The sequence below is a fragment of the Ammospiza caudacuta genome, chromosome 1 (assembly GCF_027887145.1).
Source record: "Ammospiza caudacuta isolate bAmmCau1 chromosome 1, bAmmCau1.pri, whole genome shotgun sequence".
Taxonomy (NCBI): domain Eukaryota; kingdom Metazoa; phylum Chordata; class Aves; order Passeriformes; family Passerellidae; genus Ammospiza; species Ammospiza caudacuta.
In genome coordinates, this window is record NC_080593.1 from 20,595,608 (window position 1) to 20,619,959 (window position 24,352).

A 24,352-nucleotide genomic window follows, 5' to 3' on the forward strand; every position below is an offset into this window, starting at 1 on the left:
TCTCATAATTAAGAACTTTAAAAAATAAAACAGAAACATCCTACAAATTAAAGAAAAATAAATGAAATTTGATGTTTTGAGACAATTAATTGACTCTAGAGAATGGCACTAAACTAATAATGATTTTGAGCTACAGAGAAAAGTCAGAGCAGTGACAGAACTAAAATGTTGCCAGTGGAATGACTTGGAGACAGGTGTCAAAGGAAGAAGAATACACCAAGGAAATGATTGCAAGCAGCATGAACCTAAATCATCTCTCTTTTGTTTTAGACTGTCAGCACACACATGGATATTAACAAAGACTGATTGACTCATGGCAACTTTTGAAAACTCTGGTTACTTGATTGTATGTTTAAGATCTTAGGTGAAGGTAAATCAGACTTCTTAATAACAACAAGCTGACCTGTGGTGCTGTTAATTAGTGCAGAAGGGCTTAAAAATTAACGGTTTTAAGAAAAAATGGAAATATAACTTTTGACTGTATTTATTAATAAGCAGCAAATATCATGAAGAAAGGATTCTGAATTGCAGAAAAACAACTCAGAAAGAAAAGAATTTACAATATAAAATGGTATTTATCTGATATAACAGCACAGACAGAAAGACAAAGATTGGGTCAGCCACGAAATTAAAAGTGGACAGTAAAAAAGAGGAAAAATGGAAAACACATCTGGGGTGTCAACAAAAAACCAGAAAGCTAGAAAAGGAAAGAATTTGCAGGAAAGCATGGCAACCATCATCCCAATTTGTCTCAGCTCAGTTAAAAGTGCCAATTTAGATTCTGTGTTCCAGATCGTCAGTATATTTTTATCTGGGATTTTGGTTCAAGTCATTAAGAATTTCTGCATACTTAAAAATAGCTTCCTTGAAAATTCAACATGAAATTCTGTTACCAGTGGAGAATTCTGAAGGAAAAAAAGACTATTTCCCTTGAATTTTATTTTTGATCTCCATACATACAGGCCTTACCTGGTTTTCAAATCTAACATTTTTAATCTACTCCAGATAAAAAAATGGAAGGTTTGGGGGCTTACTTTTTTATTCATTTTTCACCTTATTAAAAACGGTGACGTTAAGTATATGCAATGAACTCTTATGTATTTTAGTATTTCACAGAATCATAAAACGTCTCGGATTGAAAGAGACCCAAAAGGATCAAGTCCAACTCTTGGTCCTTCAAGAGACCATCCCCAAGAATTACAACATTTGTTTGTGAGCATTTTCCAAACTCTCCTTGAGCTCTGTCAGGCTTTGTGCTTTGACCACTTCCCTGAGGAGCTGTTCCAGTGCCCAACCACCCTCTGGGTGAAGAAGCTTTTCCTGACATCCAGCCTGAACTTCCCTGAGTCAGCTTCAGGTTATTCCCTTGGGTCCTGCCACTGGGCAAGACAGAGAAAAGATCAGTGTCTTCCCCTCTGCTTCCTCCCACAAGGAAATTGTAATTGGAATTGCAATGAGGTCTCCCCTCAATGTCCTCCTGGTTCAACAGACCAAGTGACTCCAGCTGCTCCTCATAGAGCTTCCCTCCAGACCCTTCACCATCTTTGCTGCCGTCCTATGGACACTCTAACAGTTTAATGTCTTTTTTATATTGTGGCATCCAAAACTGCCCCCAGCACTCAGGGTGAGGATGCCCCAGAGCAGAGCAGAGCAGAGCAGAGCAGAGCAGAGCAGGACAATCCCTCCCTTGCCCTGCTGGCCATGCTGTGCCTGATGCCCCCCAGGACAGGGTTGGCCCTCCTGGCTGCCAGGGCACTGCTGGCTCAGGTTCAGCTTGCCATGGGCCAGGACCCCCAGGTCCCTTTCCACGGCTCTGCTCTCCAGCATCTCATTCCCCAGTCTGTCTGTACATCCAGGGTTGCCCCATCCCAGGTGCAGAATCCAGCACTTTCCCTTGTTGAATTTCATTTGATTGGTGATTGTCCAGCCCTCTGATTTAACAACATCTCTCTGCAGGGCATCTATGCCTTGAAGGGAGCCAACAGCTCATCCCAATTTATTGTCATCACCAAACTTCTTCAGTATATCACTATGTCTTGTGTCCAAGTCATTTATGAAGATGTTGAAGAGAACTGCTTTTAAGATGGAGCCCTGTAAAACCTCAGAATCCCACTAGATTCCAGAATCCCATAAGATCCCCAGTCCGATGTCACTCCATTCTCTGTAACCCTTTGTGCCTGACCCATGAGCCAGCTGCTCACCCATCACAGGATGTGTTCATCCAGCTGTGAGCTGGACATCTTGTGCAGAAGGGCTCTGTGAGAGGATTGAAAGCTTTACTGAAATCCAAAAAGATTCTATCAACTGGCTCCCCTTGACCAACTGGGTGGATTATATTGTCATAAAAGGAAAATAAGTCTGTCAAGCGGGACCTTCTCCTCAAGAAGTGGTCTGGCTGTGACCAACAATGCATTGTCTTTTAGGTGGTTTTCAGTAACTCCCAGAACAATATTCACCATAATTTTATCAGTCATTGAAGAGTCAACTGAGTCCTCTCCAGATCACCAAGACTGTTCAAAAATCATTGAGAGAGGTCTTGCAATGACATCGGCCAGCTCTTTGAGGACTCTAATAATCTCATCAAGCCCCACTGAGTGACAGGCAGAAAATCCTGCACAAATTTGGAGCTGACTGGAAGTTTATCATTCTCACAGTCATGGTCCATCCATGCTCAGGGCTCTGGGACCCTCAAAGCCCATCCAAAATGTTGAAGCAAAGAAAGCATTAAATAACTCTGCTTTTCCTATGTCCCTGTTTGTGAGGTGACCATACTCATCAAGTAACAGGTCAAAGGTATTACTGGACTGCCTCTTTAAAAATACTTTCTATTGCCCCCCACAGTAGTGGGTAACTTCAACTCTAATTGAGCTTCATCTGCATGAGTTTTCTCTCTGCTGTCTCTGCAGTTGTCCCATGTCACCCAACCTTTCTTCCACCGTCTTTTTTTTGCCTTAGCTCCAGAAGAAGATCCTACTCAGCCAACCCTGCCATCTCTCTTGCCTGGTGGACCTCTGACATTTTGAAATTGCCCACTCCTGTGCCATTAAGAGGTGGGGCTGAAAGAGCAGCCAGCACTGATGGAGCCCAACATCCTCAGCAGTATTTTCCCAGGAACCTTATTCACCAGTTCCCTGAGCAGCCTGAAGTCTGGTCCCCTCATATCTAGCATATCTGGAGTTGAAGATTTGCTGGCAGTTTTCCACCTGTCACCTGAGTTTTTAAACTCAACTGCTCCATGGTCTCAGTCACCAAAAAGGTAATCAAAAACCACTTCATGAGATCCTCTTGCTAGCAAGCATCGAATCAAGGAGGGCATCTTTCCCAGCCAGCTCCCTTAGTCCCTGTCATGAAGTCATCATCCAAATGTTTTAGGGATCTTCTGGACCTGGTTTTGCTAGCTTTGTAGTGATCCCAGTTAACATTTGGCAAACTGAAGTCCCCCATAAGGACAAGGATGGATGATTTAGAACCATCCCTTAATTGTTTAAAGAATAACTCATCGGTGTCATCATCCTAGCTGAGTGCCCTATAGAAGACTCTCACAATGATATCTGCTTTTTTTGTTTGTCCCTTAATCCTTAACTAGGGGCTCTCAACTGTCCCAATGACAACTTCAAGTTCCAGCACTAAAACTTTGTCAGTTTTCAAAGGTAACAACTGCTTTTATACATACTTCTGCTTGCTAGCCTTCACTTTTATACCATAAATACAGTTTTTGTCTGTTTAAATAAATATCTTTTTTGCCATCTCTTAATGAGTTAGTCTGACAATCATACACTCTGAAGATACTGCTGTCATACACTAGTTGTCTACTGATAAGTTTATTTTCCAGATCATCTGCTACTGAAATTTTGATTTTCTCGTCATGTTAACAACATTCTCTTGTTAACAACATTCAATGACCGTCTTGACCTAGAACACTGTCATTTGCTCACCACTTAGATTAGGAAAGGTTTTCTCACCAAGACCTCTGATAAACTGTGCATATGAAGACTAAGGAATTAATTAAATTTCCCTCACCCAGGCTCACTGAAACCTCAAGCCCTTAAAACAGATGTTCATTTGTGATTCAGCCCAGGTATCTCTTGCAGACACAATGACCCTTTAGCACCTGCAGCCTTCCTCTCTTTGATACCACCAGAAACACCAAGTAAGCAGTTTTGCACTGTCTGGCATCATTTATTTCAGGATATAAACACAACAAAAAATACATCCTCATTAATGGGCTTAATCTAAGCCCAGTTTCTGAGAGTGCCAAAACCACATGAGTCTTTGTGGTTTTAAGTTAGTCCTTTGCTTCAGTCTTCATCCCCATAGATTCCTTGAAGAATAACAGGACTGTTTCTTTGTTCCCATTACCTACCCACAGGTCTAGCACGAAACAAAGCAAACTACTTGGGATCTTACCAAGAGGACGAGGCTCCTTTTTCACTATTTACACATTACAATTACTCTCATCTGATTTCAAAAACACAACAGTATGCAGTACTTTGAATAAATGAAAATATCTCTGGAAAGACCTTTTGTACCTCTTGTCTATCACCTATCAAAATAATCTTGAAAAATTCCCTTTCTCCAGCATAGACTTTCATAGTTTTTGTTCTAAACCAAAAATACTTCAGTTAATGGATAGATTGCATGATGCCAACTGTTCACATCCATTGGCTCATTTAGATTTGTCTCAAAAAGCCACCTGACCTAGTGCATCCACACAGAATGGATGAGGGTATCAAGCTAAAGGAAGCAATAAATGATTCTCCCATCCCCATCTATGGCTGTCACTGCTTGCACAGCTCCACCAACTGTCCTCTGAAAGAAGGAGAGTGAAACAGTTTGTGATTCTGAATCTGATCATTTTTAGAGCACTATCCCCATCTCTTTACTAAGAAATAAGACTGAGGGCTCTGCATGTTATTGTCCCTGTTTTCCAAGCGCAAGACAATGCAAGAATGTGGAGACTATATACTATACTTGTTTACAACAAAAAATAATAGAAGTTTCTAGGAAACCATCTGATAGTATAAAATATACAATACTGAATAAATCTAAGTGTATTTTCTCATAGATAAAACAGATTTTGTACTATGGGTTTATGCTAACACTAGAAATAAGACTGCTTAAATGAAGATGTGAGGGTTAAAAGGGCAAGGTATGTTTTAGACAACATGGAAACAGAAACGTGCTTGCTGATGAAGATGGTGCTAACCTGATTAGGTTAGATGCTAACCTGAAAATAAATAAAATATAAATGAATTGCAAAAGAAAAATTCAAGGAAATCATAAAAGCAAAAGGTGAATAATTTTATAATTCAGTGCTGAAGTATTTTTCTGTGTTCTGGGACATTCACAGGTTGGAAAAATAGAACAGATATTTTCCAGGATAACAACTGAACTCAGGTTTCTAAAATTATTGCAACCTAGAAGACCAAGCATTTTCAGACATAGGAGAAACATCAGGAATTTTATAATTTTATAATTCAGTGCTGAAGTATTTTTCTGTGTTCTGGGACATTCACAGGTTGGAAAAATAGAACAGATATTTTCCAGGATAACAACTGAACTCAGGTTTCTAAAATTATTGCAACCTAGAAGACCAAGCATTTTCAGACATAGGAGAAACATCAGGAACATTCTTTCTGCTTCAGAACAGACTTTGCCTGGGTCAGTTACATCATATCCCTCACTGAGCCATTTCCTCTTCTAGAGGATATAACACTGGTTTTCTTTCATCTATTGTTGCAATACTGAATACTGGCAGACAATACACGTTTGATTGCCCTGCCACACACACCTCTGAGGAGCCCAGCTCCTTGCTGTTAATAACCTCCTTGTGGATGCTGAGGGATCTCGACTCTGGGCTGTGCAAGCCCCATTCCCTCAGGCTGTATCTGCAAGTCAAGTGATCCAGCTGCAACCATCCTGAATCATCCTCTCAGATTTATTCACATCTTTCTGTTGGGGCACTAAAGCTAGTCACAGTCAAGCAGCTATGTTCTAATGAATGCTGTGATCATCTCCCTGGATAGAGTGCCTGTACTACTTCTCGTGAGTTTGGGATTTCAAAAGAATCTGCAACAAGAAATACAATGTAATTCTTTTTAAAAAGAGACAATATACACATTTGGCAAACCATCGTTTTCAGATTTGCTGTGCAACAGTAAACTTGTTCAAAAATTTTAAGGCAAGCAGTATCTCACTTTGTTGTAAAGTGACATTATTAATATGCTACCAGGATCAAAAAATGCGTAAAATCCCTCAGATAAAGAGATTTACCCTTGCAAGTTTCTGGTTAAAAATGAGTCTCCAGCTACTGCAGTGATGAAAAGACACAAGAATAGAAACTCCAGTTCTGCAAGTCTTAAGGTCTCAAAGTATGTTATGCTAACTTTCATCAAAGAAATGCAAACAATCCTATGTCATCCCAAACAATTTGTTTCCTTCAGGAACTCCACAGGCTAGAGGCTGCTTTTTTTCCTCTCTGATCCATTGTTTAGAAATGAAATAAATTTTCTCCTTAAACTCATACAGTTATGCTCAGCTAAAAGTTCTGTTTCTTCCAGTTTACAAGGGAATCGGTTTCTGCTTGAAGAATTACCACCCAAAAGTATCATGTGTCCTCTGCTGCTGTCACTGCTGAATTCCCACTGAACAACAGGAATATGACAAAGGTGGCTCTGAGATTGCCATTCTGCTGTGCTAATTAGGAAAGCAACTTGTATTTGGATGAGAGTCCTACAGATAGAGTGAACAAGGAGCAGCCAAATGTAGGTAGGTGAATGATGGGCATCATTCAGATTATCCAGAGGATGAGCACCATGACAAAGAAGGACAAAACTTCAAGAGGAGAAATATCAGGGTAATAGGAGAGAAATATGAGAGAGTATTTCAAGCATGTAAGAGATGGATGGCAGGCCAATGAGCATTTTCTGAACTTTTGCTAGTTCTTGCCACTCTCCAGTTTAGCAGCAGAGATCACAAAAGCAGAAAGGTATCTTTTCTAGGATGAAAAATACTGTATAAAAATACCAAAACCCAAAAAAATTGCCTCAATGTTATTTGGGCTCATATGCCTGGCTTGAAACGGATAGTTTGTAAGCTACTTTCTTCCTTTTGCCTATTTTTAACAATAGAAATTTTTACAACATTTAATCACCTCTGTACTCTATGAAGTTTTCCATTAAAATAATATTTTATTAGCCAATAATTACCCAGTCGTTCTAGGCTTCTGAATTGAAGCACACAAGTAGAAAGCTGATTCCACAACTGGTTTTTTTTTCTGCTTACAAGCATTCAACAGGTGCTCTGTGTTCATTTTGATTTACATGAAGTCAGTCCCCAAAGTGTGCACAGGCAGGCAAAAAATTTAAAAATGCTAAAAAACCCAAGATGCACCACCTCTCCTAGGTCACACCTATGGCCCATTCAGTAGACTGTATATGCACTGCTAAACCACATTGTACTCAAAACCCCTCAAACATTCTCCAGACATAATGCTAGATTCCCTGGTCAGCTAAAAGTCATAAGTCATCACTAAATTCAATACTTCAAGAAATCCTCTTGGCTGTCAAGAGGAATTCTCAATATTATGCCAGCTAAACTCAATTTTGGAGGAAAAAAAAAGGATCTTGTATCTTATTTATTCTTTTTGTTTTAATTTTACATTTATTCTTAACTGATTTCAATTAGTCTGAAACATTTCTTTCCAATACAAAATATTGAAAAATTTTATTTAAGTTAACCAGAATGTCATTCTTGATTTGCACTGCTCTCCTTCCATTATTCCTTCTGTAAGAGTTATTCCATTTATGATCATCAATAATTCATACAGTTATCATCTCCCTTCCTGTTCAAAGTTTTTAACTTTACAATGCTTAAAAAAGAATCATGGCTTATTGTTTCCTTCATCATGCAGAAGAAAAGGAAACGCTTGTTGCTGAAGCTGGCACAGTAACACAAGTGTGCTCTTTTATAACTTCTCATGTTTTGTCAGTTGTCTGCAAACCTGGATCATTTCATGATTTGAGAGGGTGTCAGTATTTTTCATTCCTGTTAATTTTCAAAATCATCATAGTCTATGATTTCCCTAGCAGTTCCTTCTTGCTTCCTCTCTTGATTGTGCTAAAACAGACCTTATTGAAGTTGAATAGCATTGCATTCACATCATAAAATCTACCGGAGAAGCACAAGGGCAACACTTTCAATTGTTACAGGTCAAGCTGATCCACAAAACATGTTGTATAACTGGCAGGACTAATCTCTCCCACCACACTTACAGACACAGATGTCCAAGTTTATTTAAAATAACCCTAAAGAAAACAGGAAAATTTGCAGTGTTTGGAATTTTTAAAAATGTATGCATTTCCCTGGGAGGCATTTTATTACAGGAATATATCAAAATTTATTCCTGTGGTGACAAGTCAAAAACAGCTATAGGAAACGGTATCAGCTGAATTATGTCTTGTCCCTCAGCACACCAGGACAGTCCCAACCAGACCATTCCCCAGATTATCTTGCCTGCAAATTCCACTGAACCTCTGGATCCAAAGTGATGACAGCATTAAAAAGACATGACTGAACTGAATTATTAATTTTTCCTTACAAATCTATGTTCCTGGCAGGAGAGGAGAGAGATAACATTCATGCATGCAAAGGAAACCTCCCAGAAGACAAAGCAGCTTAATTTACCAGGAAATAGGTGTATGTGGTGGTTATTTAAAAGAAATGAAGTATTTTCCCAATGTCACGTTCAAGTGAAATGTCCACCAGCAAAATCAAAATTTCACATATGGTACTAAGGTCTTGTACAGGGAATCTTATGATTCCACTTAAGCATGACTGAAGGCCACCCATGTTCCTGCCAGGATGTCTATAATGAAAAACAGAATTACAGCACACAATTTGAATTATTCCATTTTAGAAGGAATTAAGGGAAACAACACAACTTTCCTAAATATATGAGGAGACATATGATAAATTGACTATATTTGAGCAACAATCTAATGCCTCTTTCATATCTCACTTTATAGATATTATCCCATACTTACATGGAATCCAGATGAAGGCAAAACAACCACAGTGAATTAAAGATTAAAGGCCTAAAATTTCAGAATTGTGATGGGCATCCTTCACTAACAGGAACTAAATCAGTTGCTGGGCAACTGCTGGACATGATGACAATTTCTAAGAGTGAGTCTTGACTTACGAAGTAAAAACATGGGGATTCTTCCTTTGTGCCCTGAAGATTTTTATATAGTCTGCATTCTCTCAGTGGAATCAAAGAAAAGAAGGAGACTGGTGAGAGGACATGTGGAGGAAAGGACATCTAGTCCAACCTCCTGCTCAAGAGTAAGCAGCATATTCAAAACCACAGCAGATTGCTCAGGACCTTGTCTAGCTGAGGTCTAATCTCCATGGATTAAAATTCTGCAGCTTTACAAAGGGTTTTAGTCTTCAATCTCCTACACCAAACAGAAGTGTAAAGAAGTTCTAGGAGTAATTACATCTTAGGATAATAAACTATGAAGTTTGACATTTAGCCTCAAAAATTAGCCAGCTGATCTGCCTCTACAAGCAGATAGAAACAATTCTATGAAGATATGCAAAAGTCAATTTTAGTAAAGCCCACTTCTGCACATATAATAAACTTCAGTTACCTCCAGGGAAGTAAACTAAGTTTGTAATTTCCTTTCAGACAAATATACTTCATGAAAAGACATGTACAGATCTTTTATATCATACTTAGTTGTTACTAATAGGAATAGCTTTGAAATACTACTATATTCTTATGATTCTTAACTAGCAATATTAATGTATCCGCCTTGCTCCCATAAACTGGGCTTTGATTGTTCCCTCTGCTTAAAAATTCTTGTAATGGTCTACCAGTCCTTAGACTTAAGCACTCAGCTGAGTAGAAAGCACTCTCATTCTGTATTTCAGAAACAAAACTGCTTTTCTTATACCAATAAAAAACTACTTTGATTTAAAGAATTTATTTTTAATAAGAACATCTGTATAGATATTTGTAAGAAACACAGAAACTGCCTTAAAAAGGTAAAAAAAAAAAATATTAACCCCAATTCTTATTAACTCCATTTGATTGGTTTGTAAGCTCTAACAAAACTTTAAGACTATATTATAAACCATAAAATATAAGATGGAATACTAGAATTTTAAACATCAAAAATTCCTACGCATTGCTAAATTAAAATGTATAGAATCACACTGTGTTGTAAATGACAATGTAAAATGAAATGTGCATAGGAGAATTTCCCAGGGATTTTAATCTTTCATTTCTCAGGAAAAAACCTTTTAAAATGGCTGGTTCCTATGGGTCTGTAGTTACTGCAATGAAAACACCAAAATTTTGCTAATTTTTTTTCCCAGCAGAATCTTAGAAATTAATCTGGTCAGAGATGTATAAAATAAGAATAATAAAAAAGCATGGTTATCATTACCCACTTCTGTGTAAATAAAAGACAGCTGAAAAAAAGAATTGATGATTCCTATTAAAGATGTGTTACCTATCCTCTGGACTTTGTAATTCTTATTCATCAGCTGAAGTAATTATCTGGAAAGTAACATGCAGTGTAAGTAAACAAACAGCATTTCATTTAGTCATTCCAGTTCCCGGAGCTTGTTTATAATTTAGAGTAGACATGTCTTCATGAGGATAGATGTCCATGACTTCCATAAAGAGTTAGATGGATTTTTCCCCTGTGATAGCCTTCCTGAGAGCCAGTGTTAAATAAGAACAAATTATAGATTTGCTCTGATCAGCTGCTACTGAATTTGTTCATCAGAACAAATCATCTTACTTACTATCATCAACTAGAAAACAGAAACATATTCCCAAACAGACATAAACACACAGCCTCAACTGTAAAAGAAAAGGAAAACAAAGGGGGTAAAAAAGGACTTGTGGCCCAAAAAGTTTATCAAAGAAACTTCACATCAAATATTCTGAAATGGGATTTTTGGTCCTTGATTTCCCCATGTGGAAGGTTTTTATCAAAATGCCATTGGACTATATCCAGCCTGCCTGCTAGGAGTGCTTAATTGAGCTGCTGTAACTGTTGGAGTTTTGAAAGGTCAAGAGAGCAACAAGCTGCCCAGGCTGGCAGCCACCGCCTCGCACACCATTGATGGGAGAGGAGCTGTGCTGCCCAGGATAGGGAGGCTAAAACAGGCAGCCAGGCGAGCAGGCAGCATGGCAGACAGTGCCAGCATGCCTTCTTGACTTCAGCTTCCCATATGTGCTGCAGGGAAGGCACGATTTCCATTCTGCACATAAAACATCTTCTGCTAACCCTTCTGCCACCCCTTCTGCTACCTCACATCCATCCACAGGCTAAACAACGTACACATCAAAATGCATGGCACAAATACCAAGTGGAAAACAAACTTTAAAGTAAGGCTATTATTAGAGGCAGAACACCGGGTTCCTGCAGGACCTGAATTTATTTTGCACCATATTCATGCACAGCATATGCATGTCCCATTTCCTTAACCAAAGACATTCCAGCCACCTTCCTCTAAATAGCTCAACTTTTGTATGCAGGGCTCCACCCCAAGCATTATAAATTGATTACTTAAACCATATGCCATTAGTATCTTTTACCCAGAGGACACCTCTAGCTACATAGGTCTCCTGACATTTAATTAAATAAGAACTATGAATACATGTGGCATAAGAGGGAGGAAGTTGTAAATAATTTCCAAAAGCCTGGACACACTCACACAGTGTACAGAGGAATCCAAGAATTAAGTATGTAGCTACATAAATCAGGGAAGCCCAACTAACTAGCTTGTTAACTCTGTACTGTCCTGCCTAGATTACTCCTTCTATCATTAACACTTTTTTATGGCTACATTAGCTTCATACAAATTCCTCACTGAAAAATATCCAATTATTTCTATCAGGGCCTGTAGGATAAATGATGAATATAGAATAGAATAGAAAAACTCAAGCAATCCTGATCATGAAGTTATCAGGTTATTTTTTTTCCCCAAATCCATGCTGGTTCCCATCACTGAGGTAAAGTGCCTTGTGCAGCATGAGGCTGAGCAGTGCATTGCCACAGGTCATTATCATGGCCATTTCCTTCTAATGGAAATGAACTGAAACCAAGACCAATAGATGAATTAACAGAGTTCATCAGGCCTTGGTGCTATCAATACACTCAGAAGCCAGGTCCTGTGAGAGACCTCCTTCCCTCTGCTGTCTCACAAATGGAAAAGTAGTTGAGAGATTCAGAGCTCCCTCAAACAGTCTGGTGGGACTTTTAAGCACCCTGATTTTGTTATTTTTTTTTTCATGTTTGTGAGGTGAACTGCACTGGTCCTGCCAACCCAGGCCAGTTTTCACACTCTATTTCTCTTACACACTACTCCTTAAGCTGGAGTAAACTTCTCCTTTGCTATTTCACCTGGAGCTGGTTATCGGGGTTGGTTTCTAAATGTCAGAAACCATTTGACTTTCACAGGGCTCCCTCTCACACATGCCTCAGGCACAAACCTGCTTCTCAAACATCATGCACTCACCATGATCCTCTTCCACAGTAAGAGAAATGCTCATTCCCTTCCTTCATTGTGTTCAGGCATCGCTCAGCACTAAACCAGTAAAAAGGATCCAGATAAATTGCAGTCATTGACTTACCTCACATTTTTTGTTGGAAATATCTATTTCTAAATGTTATTACCTGAAGGGAGAAACCTTGTCTTTAATCTCCTGAGCTCCACACTCCCTAGGACCCACCCTACACTGAAAATCAGGTGTTCTGAGCTCCACACAAGGGACAGCTGATCCACTACTCACAGACACATGTACATAACAGGGACTACAGCTCATGCCTCCACCCATGGCCCCCACAGAGCTCCCCACCTTTTAATTGACTGTTCATGTGTTGGACTGTGGGGGCAGAGGTAGGGGAATGTCACACATACTATAAGTACCTTCGATATACTCTCAAAAATATAAAAGGCTCCATCCTTAGTCACTGAAATTCAAATTAAAGACAGGAGGCAAGGAAATAGAAGTTATATGAAACAAATAGGAACATCGCTATTAAAATATCTACTTCACATAAACTACAGGACATTAGATTAAACACTGATTTTTCTCTGAGGAAAGAAGTATGGTCACTACAGTTGTGCAAATCACTAACTGGCAAGTACACTGGCTGTCTTGGGAGTAACACAGAAATGACCAATACTTTCCTCTGCATGGGTTTATTGGGATTTTCCTCTCTAGTGTTTCCCTATTCTAAACTGAAACTGTTTCAGGAGCCATTCTGCTACACCATCAGAACCACCAGCTCTCCCAGCTTTCCTTAGGGAAATCCCAAAACTCATATGCAGTGCTTAAACACAGCTGCGAGGTCTCTGAGCTAGTCATGGCGAATGATGCCATACAGAATGACTCTCATTTTTCCAATTTAGGAAAAGGAAACTCTATTGCTTCTACACTTTGGCTGCTGCAGAAAACCCACAGGAAAAAGCCTTGCTAAGGGTGACTGTTTCACAAATCAGCTCTGTTTCTACATGCAGCTCTGGATGTGAGCCCATCTATCTTCACATATAAGCACTTGTTTCTTCCACATAAGAGTACTTCTCACTAAACACACATTTTCAGGCATGAATAACTCAATTTCCTGTGCATCTGTACAATATTTGCAGTTGAAAATTAACCAAGTGCTATTGTCACTAGAAATAAGCCAAGTGTCTCCTAAAATTTAAAGATAAAGAATCAAAATGTCAAGGGATTTTTCAAAGGACAGACTCATGGCTCTGAAGCAAACCTCAGAGACTGAATTTAATCTGACTGCCTTTCAAGTCTGTACGTCAAATTACAGTCACATGTTGTACAACTTATCTATCTGAACATAGCATTAGATGTTGTTGCCGTAGGTTGAACTAAGGTGAATGTGGGAAAGTCATTCCAAAATCTTATGGTTAAATTTGTACACTGTTCTGCCATAGGTAATTTGCCAAACCATCCTTGTAATAACAAACGCTTTAATTCAATTCAATTGCAATTCAAGGGAGAGGTTCCCAAAGAAGCAATTCTGATTTATTTTCATACATTTCCATGTCAATCCACAGTATGATGAAAACTACCATTGCTAAAAAGTTGCAAGTGACTTTCTCTGATCTTAAACAACATCTTTTTCTCCCTTCACTCAGTTTCTGATACAAGGTAAGTAGCAATGACTCAGAGTAAATATATCACTGTATTGTCCCTACTGATTTCTAGGACTTTAAATATTTCAAAAATAGGTGGGGTTTTCCCTTGAAAATTAGCCTATCAGCAGAATGCCTGTACACACAGAATTGGGATCTGTCTGATTCATGAAGAACAGTCAAAGAGTAACTCTTCTCAAACCTGAATGACATTTGACTGCTCCAAGATATTCCCCTCCTTTAGAAATTTAGCAGATAGATTTTCATACTTTTTGGAAGATAATTCTGCCTGGCAGGAGTCATGAGTATAACTGGCATTTATCAACATCATACTTATTATTCCAAAAGAAGTGCTCCATCCTTCAAGAGGACGTAGGCAAACTCAACGGAAGCGAAGATTTAATTTAAATAGACAAGTTCAAAACTTTTGCCTGGAGAACACAAGTGACAAATGCTCAATTTCCAAGGCAACCAAAACATATGCTCCAGACATCACAAGCAATTCAGTGGACTTATAAAGAGGTTTCCCAAAAGAATATCTTTGGAGATCAAAAAAAGCCAAGTTTTGAGTTTCTTAGGAAAGTTAAAAATAGATCAAAAAATCTGAAAGTTACACGCAATAGAATGAATGAAATTCAATTATTTTTCTTAAATTACCAATAACCAAGAAAACTTGCTGCCTCTGAACTACTCTGCTAAAAGAACAGCTTCCCAGTGATTATGTTTTTCTCAGAAGAAATCCTAATTAACCCTACACTTACCATCACAGTGTTGGATCATGCTCATACATCAGAGCCCAAAGTCTCTGCCAGGGGACTACTGGTGGGAAGGAGTGACAAAACACCAAAGGTGTCCAGCTGAGGACAAGTGGGTGCCACCAGCCCTGGCACAGCCCCAGGGAAGGCAGGAGGGATGTGGCTGGAGCTGCCAGCACCCAGAGCCCTGGCAAGGCCCACCTGAGGGAGGAGGAGCAGATGTTCTGCAGCCATGGGAAATGCTCTGCTGGGGCACAGCAGAGCCTCCCAGCCTTGCCAGCACCATCTGGAGTCCCATCATCCCTTATGTGGAACTCCAAAGTCTGTTGGGAGTAAGGTTTAGATGCTTTTGTTTTGGGAGAGTAATGCAGACTACGATCTACCAAGCATCTGTGAAAAGGAGCTCCCTCTTTCTGTTTCATTTTTGATTAACTACTCCAGTTCTGTTTAATTTATTTATTTATTCCCTTTAACCAGAGGTTTATTTCCCAAACAAACAGGAAAAGGCCTAAACAAACAATTTACAGGCACAAATGAGACTGCTGGGTCTGCAGCTTTTTACAGTCTCCTGTATTTATGAAATTAAATTGCTTACTATAGGCAAACACATCTACTTTGTCAGGTATGTGGCAAAGAATGCCTAAAAATATTCTATATGTTTATTTCATCACTCATAAAAAGCTTAATAAGCATCTACTTAAAGTTCTAAAATGTAATGTGGAAGACACTGTGCATCCCCAGTTAGAACATTTATGGAAATACTAATGGAAATAGCAAAGGACCACTGCTACGTGGTTTATTATTAATAAATTTATTCATTTACTTTATGTCAAAAATATAGCTTTTGTCACTGTGTCATGACCCTTTGTGTTTATTTTTAATATGAAGTAGTTGTAAACCCAAACTTTTTTCTTTTGATAACTGATTCTTAAGCAATATTATCTTTGTCAGCTGGGGTTGGTGGGAGATAGTATCAGAGTTAATTATCAGTGATGTCAGATATCTGGACTTACAATGCACTCAGAGTGAGCTAATAATTCAAGCTTGTTTATACACAGGAATAAAAAGAAAGCAGAGTGGATGCAAAAGTTGGTAGTACCAGTCTGTGGCATTTGGCTATTCAATCCAGCTGGGTTAGAACACCACCTCAGCTACAAATGTTTCTGCAAACGTGTCTGTGTGTTCATGTGGACATGTGTGTGTGTGCAGATGAAATGCAAAAAATGATCATACACAGTCCCATTTCTCTATTACTCTATTTAAATATTGAGTTTTAAGAGATGGATTTACTGAATTCCTCTAAGAGATGCTTTAATGATGCTATGTTTCTTTTCATCAATATTCTCCTTCCTAGGATAAAAATCAAATATATGCATAGCTAGAATTCCTTAAACTTATTTAAAATTGCTTTAAATTAATAGTAAACTTAAAATTAAACCCTGAAATTCTTCACTGTCACTTTTCCCTCACTTTGTCCTTCAGTGACTGAAGTAATTGTGTGGGAAGATAAAACAAATGACTTTTTCACAGTACAGAGCATATGGCTTCATGAACAACAGATCTGTACAGACAGAAGTTTCACATTGATTTAGCTTTTACTGAACAATAAAAGCTAAATTCAAGCTTTATGTATACCATCAATTCCATTTTACTTATCACTGAGTAAAGCAAACATCTTGGTAAGTCTGGCTGCCAAAATAACACCACAAAAGTACATCCTTCTTTTCCCCCAAACTGCCTTGCTCTAAAAAAAACTAAGAAAAAACCCAAATGGTATTTTAGTCTGCACTTAGTGACACATTTTGTTTGAGGAGATCATTACTCTTCAGTTTCAGGGACCTCTAGAGACATCAAAAAAGAATGAAAGAAAAAAAAAAAAAAAAAAAAAAGAAGGCAATTAAAAAACCCTAACCCCACACTCCACACCATTCATGGTGGGCTTCTTACTTTTTCTATTGATGCTATTTCACTTTGTGTCAGTATGGTGTAGAAAAGGGACTGGAATGAGATGGCTCATGTGCCTGGGAAAGTTGTCTCAAACACTGAACTACTTTCTATGACACAGAATACTTCAGAATTTTTTAGAAGCTGAAACAGCATCAGAGAAAGAGATTGAGATCTCAATCCAAAGCCCTAACACCATTCTTCAGTTATCTATGTTATTTGCAAGACATTTTAAAATTTCAGACTTGCTTGCTGTATGAACAAGGAAGTAACTCCGCAGGATACAATGAAATGAAGAGCAAAAATGAAAAAGTCTGTTAAGAGTGACTTGCTACCCTTTACAGATATCTGAATGTAATCAAATAAGAAAAAAAAAGGCTTCAAAGTTTTGACACTTTATAATGTTTATACACACATAAACATTCTATAGCATAATCACTGCAATGCCCTGTGGCTTACTGCTTTGGAAAAACTAAGTTCTTTTCAGCTCCCTAGCTTGGTTTGTAAAAGTTTGTGTAAGTCACACATTCACAAATGAGTTCAATGTGCACACAGCTGCACTTAAATTATTTTCCTGAATGTCTTCTACATTTGTTGCATCTAAAAAACATAGCCGGCTGGAATTTAGAAAAGAAAAATAAAAGAGGAAAAAAATCCAAAATAACTAAATTAATTCCTTGAAATGTGTTGTAGAAACCAGACTGCCATAAAAGGCCCTCTTATACTTCAAAGAGCAACTTCAACAATCAAAACAAAACATTTGCAATTGCCAGTTAAATGCAAAGAATGTAGCACTTTTGAGCTTGTGAAATTTATTTTGATGTCCTATAGTCTAGTTCATACATATTTTTCGGTGTTATTCTTCCCCAAAGCTCCTCAGATTTGGACTCAGTCACAAATGTGTGTGGGTGGAAGAATCCATCCATTTTGCTTACAACGTAGCACTTGAACCACAGGCTGCAAAAACGCAAACTTTTATGTCAGCTAACAATGCCATGCAGAAGTGTGGAGCTGTTAGTGGTTTTCTTCTGGTCTTCTCTGACATCATCAACTTATTTCAAACACTGTTCTACACACGTACTTAAGAAAAGAGTGTCAGATCTTAACATGGGTGTGTTTGGGTTTTTGTAAGCTAGCTCTTTTGATAGACACTGCAGTACATTACAATGACATGCTTTGGACTTTTGTACAAAAGAAATGGTTTGGCAACATCCCCACAAACATACTGCTAAGGCCAGTTCCGTAACTCCTTGTAGTCTATTTACATTACAAAGTATGAGACAAATTCTGAATTATTTGGAGGCATGAGTTTGCTCAACTGAGAGTCCAAACAGCCTTGTAATACTCAGTAGTTAAATACTTTCAATGCCACCACAATGCAAGAAACAAGACAAGGAAAGTAAATTCAATTTTATCTACCAAATAGTACCTCACAACTTGAAGAACTTGGAGAAAAATGCCATATTTAAAAAGCCATCGAATTGGTGAATACTAAAGTTCAAACACAGAAAAAACGATAATGACAGAAATTCAAAGCTGCCCAATAAACTTGAGATTGGAACATGATAAACAAGTACAAACTAAGGAAAAAAAAAATCACTAGTTCACATCTTACCACTTCGTACTCCTCACTGCCAAAAAGGTACATAGTTACTCCTTCGCGGTCTGACACCAGTTGCCCCGAGCGCCCGGCCGCCTGAAGTCAGATCTTCCCCTGCATCCTCGGCTCCCGCGTCCCAGCCGGGCGGGCTTCCCAGGCTGCTTTCCCACGCCTGGGCTGCTCCTGAGGCACCGGGGCTCTCGGGCATGAACTCGGAGTCTGCTGCGAGGGCCGCGGGACCGGCGCGATGGAAAACTGCGAAACTCCGCGGGCGGCAGCGGCAGTGGCAGCCCCGAACCCGTGCGGAGCCGAGCGGGGCGGGGCGGGCAGCGGGACGGGGCGGGCAGCCACAGCCGGGGCAGGCGGGACAGAGGGACGGGGCAGTGCGGGACAGAGGGACGGAGCAGTGCGGTGCGGAGGGCGGGACGGGACAGGATAGGATGGAACAAGACGGGATGGGATGGAACGAGACGGGGCGGTGCGGGCTGAGGGATGGGGCGGTGCGGGCAGCGCGGGGCGGCAGCGCCGCGTTCCGGCCCTGCCCCGCCTGGCGCGACGCCGCCTAAACTCTGAGCGGGGAAAGCGCGGCCGGGAGAGCGCGAGTGCGGCCCGCGGAGCCACGGAGGACAGGAGGGCCCGGGAGGAGCCGCCGGGGCCCGTGAGGGACAGGCTGCCGTGGCCGGGGCCCGGGAGGGACCGGGAGGAGCCGCCGGGGCCCGTGAGGGACAGGCTGCCGTGGCCGGGGCCCGGGAGGGACCGGGAGGAGCCGCCGGGGCCCGTGAGGGACAGGCTGCCGTGGCCGGGGCCCGGGAGGGACCGGGAGGAGCCGCCGGGGCCCGTGAGGGACAGGCTGCTGCGGCCGGGTGAGCCGCGGGGAGCTCGGCTCGCACATACCCCTCGCTGCTCTGACCGTGCTGCAGAAACTCATGCAGCTATCTCACGATCTATGTCTTTCTAAAAACAAACAAACGAGCAAATAAGCAGCCCGGAATAGTTTCCCTTTTGCATGTTTCGCTCGCTTCGTTGCTTCCTCGCACTGGTTAGTCCCAGCCCGCTCTGTAAACACGGTGTAACTTTATCTCTGTGCCACAATGGTTACTGAAAAGTTACACCCGCTACCTCCAGCCGCGGGAAGCGGATCCGGCATGGAATACCTCACCGGGACAGAGGAATCCAAGGACCCGCCTCGCTCCTGGCCAACTTCTAGTGCAGGCAGAGCAGACAAGAAAGAGTAAAAAAAGCAAAAGAGCAGGCTAAAACACAGCTGAAAGACTTCAGAGACCAATTCCCCAACTGCATTCCCAAACTAATATTAAAATGGGCCTTAAAAATAAATCCCAATAAAGATGGTGTAGGAATACAGCATAAAGTAAACCAAGTACGCAGAAATATTGCCCGCTGGGAAAGGCTGTTCCTTACAACTGAGGAAGAGGCCACCAGTCAGCATCCAGTAACACAACCCCGATCAAAACTGCTTTCAAACAGCACTATGAAACCCATCCCTGCCCAGCTCAGTCCTCTCAATTCTTCATAGTTCACACTGCTGCTAGCACTATATCCTATAACCGGAACTATACATAAGCACTAAGAAAAAAATATGGAATATGTAATTTCTTAAGGAGGAAATGTGTGGGTGTATGCTTGCCCATTTATATCTATAATCAAGTTAATACAATATAGACAGCATCTCATGACAAGATATAGCATTGAAAACCAGTTTGTGCTACTCAATTTCCTTCTCTTTCACAGAAGAAAGAGAACAAGACCCCTTTCCTAATAAAACCAGCAAACGAAGCAGTTTAAATACATTGTAAATATCTTCCCTGTTCCTTCCCTTGCATCATCCCCTGCTTATTTTAAATACATCTCTTGACTAACTCAGTTTCTTTGCGTGAGTTAGTAGGATATTCTTCTCTCAATCTGTTTTCTCTGTCAAAACAGACCTTTGGTGCTCTGTTGACTATATGTGATGTGACTCATGAGTCTAGATTTTTTTATCTTCTTTTATGTATCCACAAGCAGAGTTAAACCCAAGAAAATGGTTGGAAAAGGGCAAATCAGAAATCAGAAGACATTAATTTTATTTCCAACCATATGTTTACAAAATAGCATTAGTTTAAATCTGTCAGCTGAACTGGTCACTTTGCATTATATCCATTGCAAATTACGCTTCAAACAAATAATATCATAATAGTTCATTCCAAGAGCGTAAATAAAACATGCATCATTCCTGCATGGAGGCTAACAGGCATCAGACACCTCTATTGGAATGTAATCACCACTTGTCCAAGCTGGTTGCTCCTATTGATGCTGAATGAGTGTGGTCACACACACTTATTAGCTTTAATGTAATTGCCCAAGTTTTCCCACACAGTGTTTTTAGTGTGAAACCACACCTGTCAAAACTGGCAAAGCCAGTGTCATCACACATTACTTTGCTTGTCTGATACAGCTCTTCTAAGCAATTGAAATTTGGGTGCTGTGGCTTGATTGCTCCCTTTTGGATATGGCTCTCACAACTAATTTGGAGAAAAAGAAAATCAGCAGGAATGTTACAAGTACTCCTAACATCAAAAAAAGTAAATCATATTGCTCTGTATGTATTAAAAATTATGATAATTTTTAAAAATAATTTCATCAGCTCCTGTACTTTGGCAGTGAATATGAAATCAGGGAGGACTGCAGTTTGCATACACTCAACAGAGACTTAGGGCATTATTCAGGCTGTCACCATAAGTGACTTTCATGTCACAAGTAATTCTCACTACAGACAGCACAAGTAGCCAGAGTTTGGCAGCTTGGACAGTAAATAAGCTGAATTGCTCATTGCTCTCTTGAACTGAAACATCATGACAGGTACCAAAGTCTGTCTCAGGGCTCCACAAAGCAAATTTGCATATAGCTTTTATGGTTCAAGAATTAAAAGTCTGCAAAAATGCTACCCCTGTTGAGGGTGTTTAAACTTAGCAAAGCACTTCTGGACGACCTGTGCCCCTCTCCCAGCTAAGTGACAGCACAGGGGTTTTGCTGCACATGGTTCCCCCAGTAGCTGACTGAGGCAAGGGACTCAGGGTGGGCAGCATCTCACCAGGGCTGACCCTTGCAGGCAGAATGCCATGGTCCAGAAAGAGCAAGCAGAGAAGTGGAGGAGATGGAGGAGTATGAGGGAAGCATGGAGGGGGAGAGAGAGTTTTGAAAAAAGAATCTGTGAACCATGGGGCTGAAGAGGTGGTGGGATGGGAAAAGCAGAAAACCAGAGTGCAGAACAAGGATGGATGGCAGCAGCATGACCCACAGGGAGGAGAGCACAGAAGCTAGGCGAGAAGACAGTACTAAGGTCCTGCAAGAAAAATGTTCATGGTAGGCAGGGAGCACAACAGGATTTGAAAAGGCCTTCACAGAGACAGCTTGCTATCTGAGCAGCCTAAAGCTAGGAGGTTAGCAGGAAGGAGTGGAATGGTGTGGAGCCATGCAGAGAGGCTGAGATGGAATGCCTGGGCAGAACTGGCTGATCAAGGCTGATACAGGCCATTGGAAAACCTGTAAGTTGGAGACTTCAGCAAGAGACAAAGTTCTACTCTATTTTGAAATAGAATGGAACTGGGATGAAGGCAGAAAGTGTCAAAAGCACAGAAATGCATCTAAAAACTGGTAGGTGGAAATAAAGCTAAGGGTGGAATTGCTCCTCTCCCCAACTGGCACTTTCCAGCAGGACATGTTCTTGCAGATGTGTGACAGAGAGCTACACCAACATAACTTGATGAAGACTGGACCTTAAAAACCAGCATTCAAACTAAAGAAAAATAAAACACTGTGACTGCTAGAGTCAAGACCACAGTCTGAAATGATGAAGTAAATCACAAGGATAAAGCAAATCCCTTATTTAATGTATACAAGCACTTTTAAAGTAGCTCTTGCTCACCTGTAGAAGCTGACACAGCAATAGCAATATTAATCATGTGTTAACAGAGGTAAACTGGTACAAACACAGGTGTGTCAATATGTGTGGAGTTTTTTTTCCCTGACTGCTTCCCTAAGTTTTGCTCCTTTCATAAAATTCTATTAAGGTGTACAGTGTCTGGTAGAAGGGGAATAAAGACAGAGCCAGATTGTACTTAGTGACTCTTAATGAAAAGGCAAAAAGAAATGAGTATTGATTGAAATATAGGAAAATACATTTGGACACAGAGAATTTTTTTATTATTATTTTTTAATTTTACTGAGGGGGTCAGAGAGCACTGGCACAGATTGCCCAGGAAGGTTCTGGAGTCTCAATCCTTAGAGATAGTCAAAAGCCATCTGAACATGGTCTTGGGTTACCAGCTTTAGGTGACCTTGCTCTGAGCAGGTAACTGGAATAGCTTCAGAGGTTCCTTTTTACCTCAAGTACTCTGTGAAATTAAAAATTATCTGTTTCACATTGATATTTTAGGGATTCCATCTCTCTATTTTAATTTTCAGGGATTACGCATAATGACTTTTCAGATTGTCAAAGAGAATAGCATTTAACTCTGGTATTTAAACCCTGACCCATGTTTTTTAAGCATAGCTATGAACTGTCTACACTATAAATAGCTTTGTATATCATAGTACTTCAACACAGTGCCTTTGGGAAAACAAACAGAAAAAAATGCTGACATGGTTGTCAAGGTTAATAGACTAAACAGACCTTTCTTGATAAACAAGAATCTTTCAGCTTGTATCCAACAGTAACAACATTTTTTTTTTTTGGAACTCTATGGAAAACAATTGACTCTCTCTTACCTAATTCAGATTTAAATTCAAATCCCAGTGAAGAATGTCAACAGCTTGTAACACCTTTACACAGCTAGCAGCAAGAATTGTTAAGGAAACTTTTGGCCAAAAAACTCTGAATAAGCTGTTCCTTCTCACATATGGCATGAAAGAGCAAGAGCTATTGCACTTTCATTACCCTGCATCCAAACTATCCCATTCTGTCCCATCCCACACCAGCACTGAATAATTTCTTAACAAGGTTATTTATATGTGAAAATAATGATTAGCAACTAGGTTTTTTTTTCTATGAATTTTAGCTCTCCCATTGATTTTCTCCCATAGGGGTCATTCTAACTGTGGGCAGCACCCTTCCAGCAGCATAAACTCAAATTTTCAGGAGTATTACTGCCCTGAAAGAGCTACAGCATGGATCTGAAGCCAGGCTGCCTTGTTCCTCTGGACATCAGCACATTTAGAAGAATGGGTCTTTTCCAGCTCTTTCATTGCCACTGTAACTCTGTGTGATGGTAACTGCAGGGTCTCAGCAGTTAAGAACAGCCAAAACAGGACTCCACATTGTAAGAAACATTCACATGTTTTATGAAAATGATAGTACTGCCTCAGCAAGGAAGATTGAGAGCATGCTAACCCAGAAGAGTTAAAAGCTTGCTCATACCACCACATTGCTCCGACAGTTTCATGACATGTTAAGTAATTCAGTTGGAGTTTCCCAGACTTGTGCTTAAACATCCATATTTTTGTGCTGGGGGTAGGCAAGGAGGGGGTTGGCAGGGCCAGGACACAATTTAGACCACTTCCTTCTCTTGAATGATACCTTCCTTTCTTTTAAAAGCATCCCTCAAAAGAAATAGCATAGTTTGGGGCAAGTTAGAAGGGTTTGCGTTTTTTTGTTTGTTTCATTTTCATATCAGCTGAAGTGATGGGCAGCATCCCTGAACATGGTGCAGATTCCAAATTATCAAAGTACACTGCATTAACTTCCAGAAAACTTGGTATTTCTTTCCTGAATGTATCCATTTTACATCCAATCACAAAATAAAAAATCTATCTCCTTCCATAAAATTCCATGCATCACGTAGGATGGTTGTAATTCTCCCTTACAGATGGTGTACATCTG

General features: G+C 40.1%; 1 protein-coding gene across 1 annotated transcript in view; it reads right to left on the bottom strand.

Moving 5' to 3' along the window:
* Positions 1–18,689, bottom strand: part of CACNB2 (calcium voltage-gated channel auxiliary subunit beta 2) — a 112,039-nt gene extending 93,350 nt beyond the window's left edge. Inside the window, exon 1 of the mRNA XM_058811184.1 lies at positions 18,493–18,689. Within this exon, the coding sequence (XP_058667167.1) occupies positions 18,493–18,525 (33 nt within the window). The 5' untranslated portion in view covers positions 18,526–18,689. The remainder of the gene's footprint in view (positions 1–18,492) is intronic.
* Positions 18,690–24,352: the final 5,663 nt, after the last annotated feature.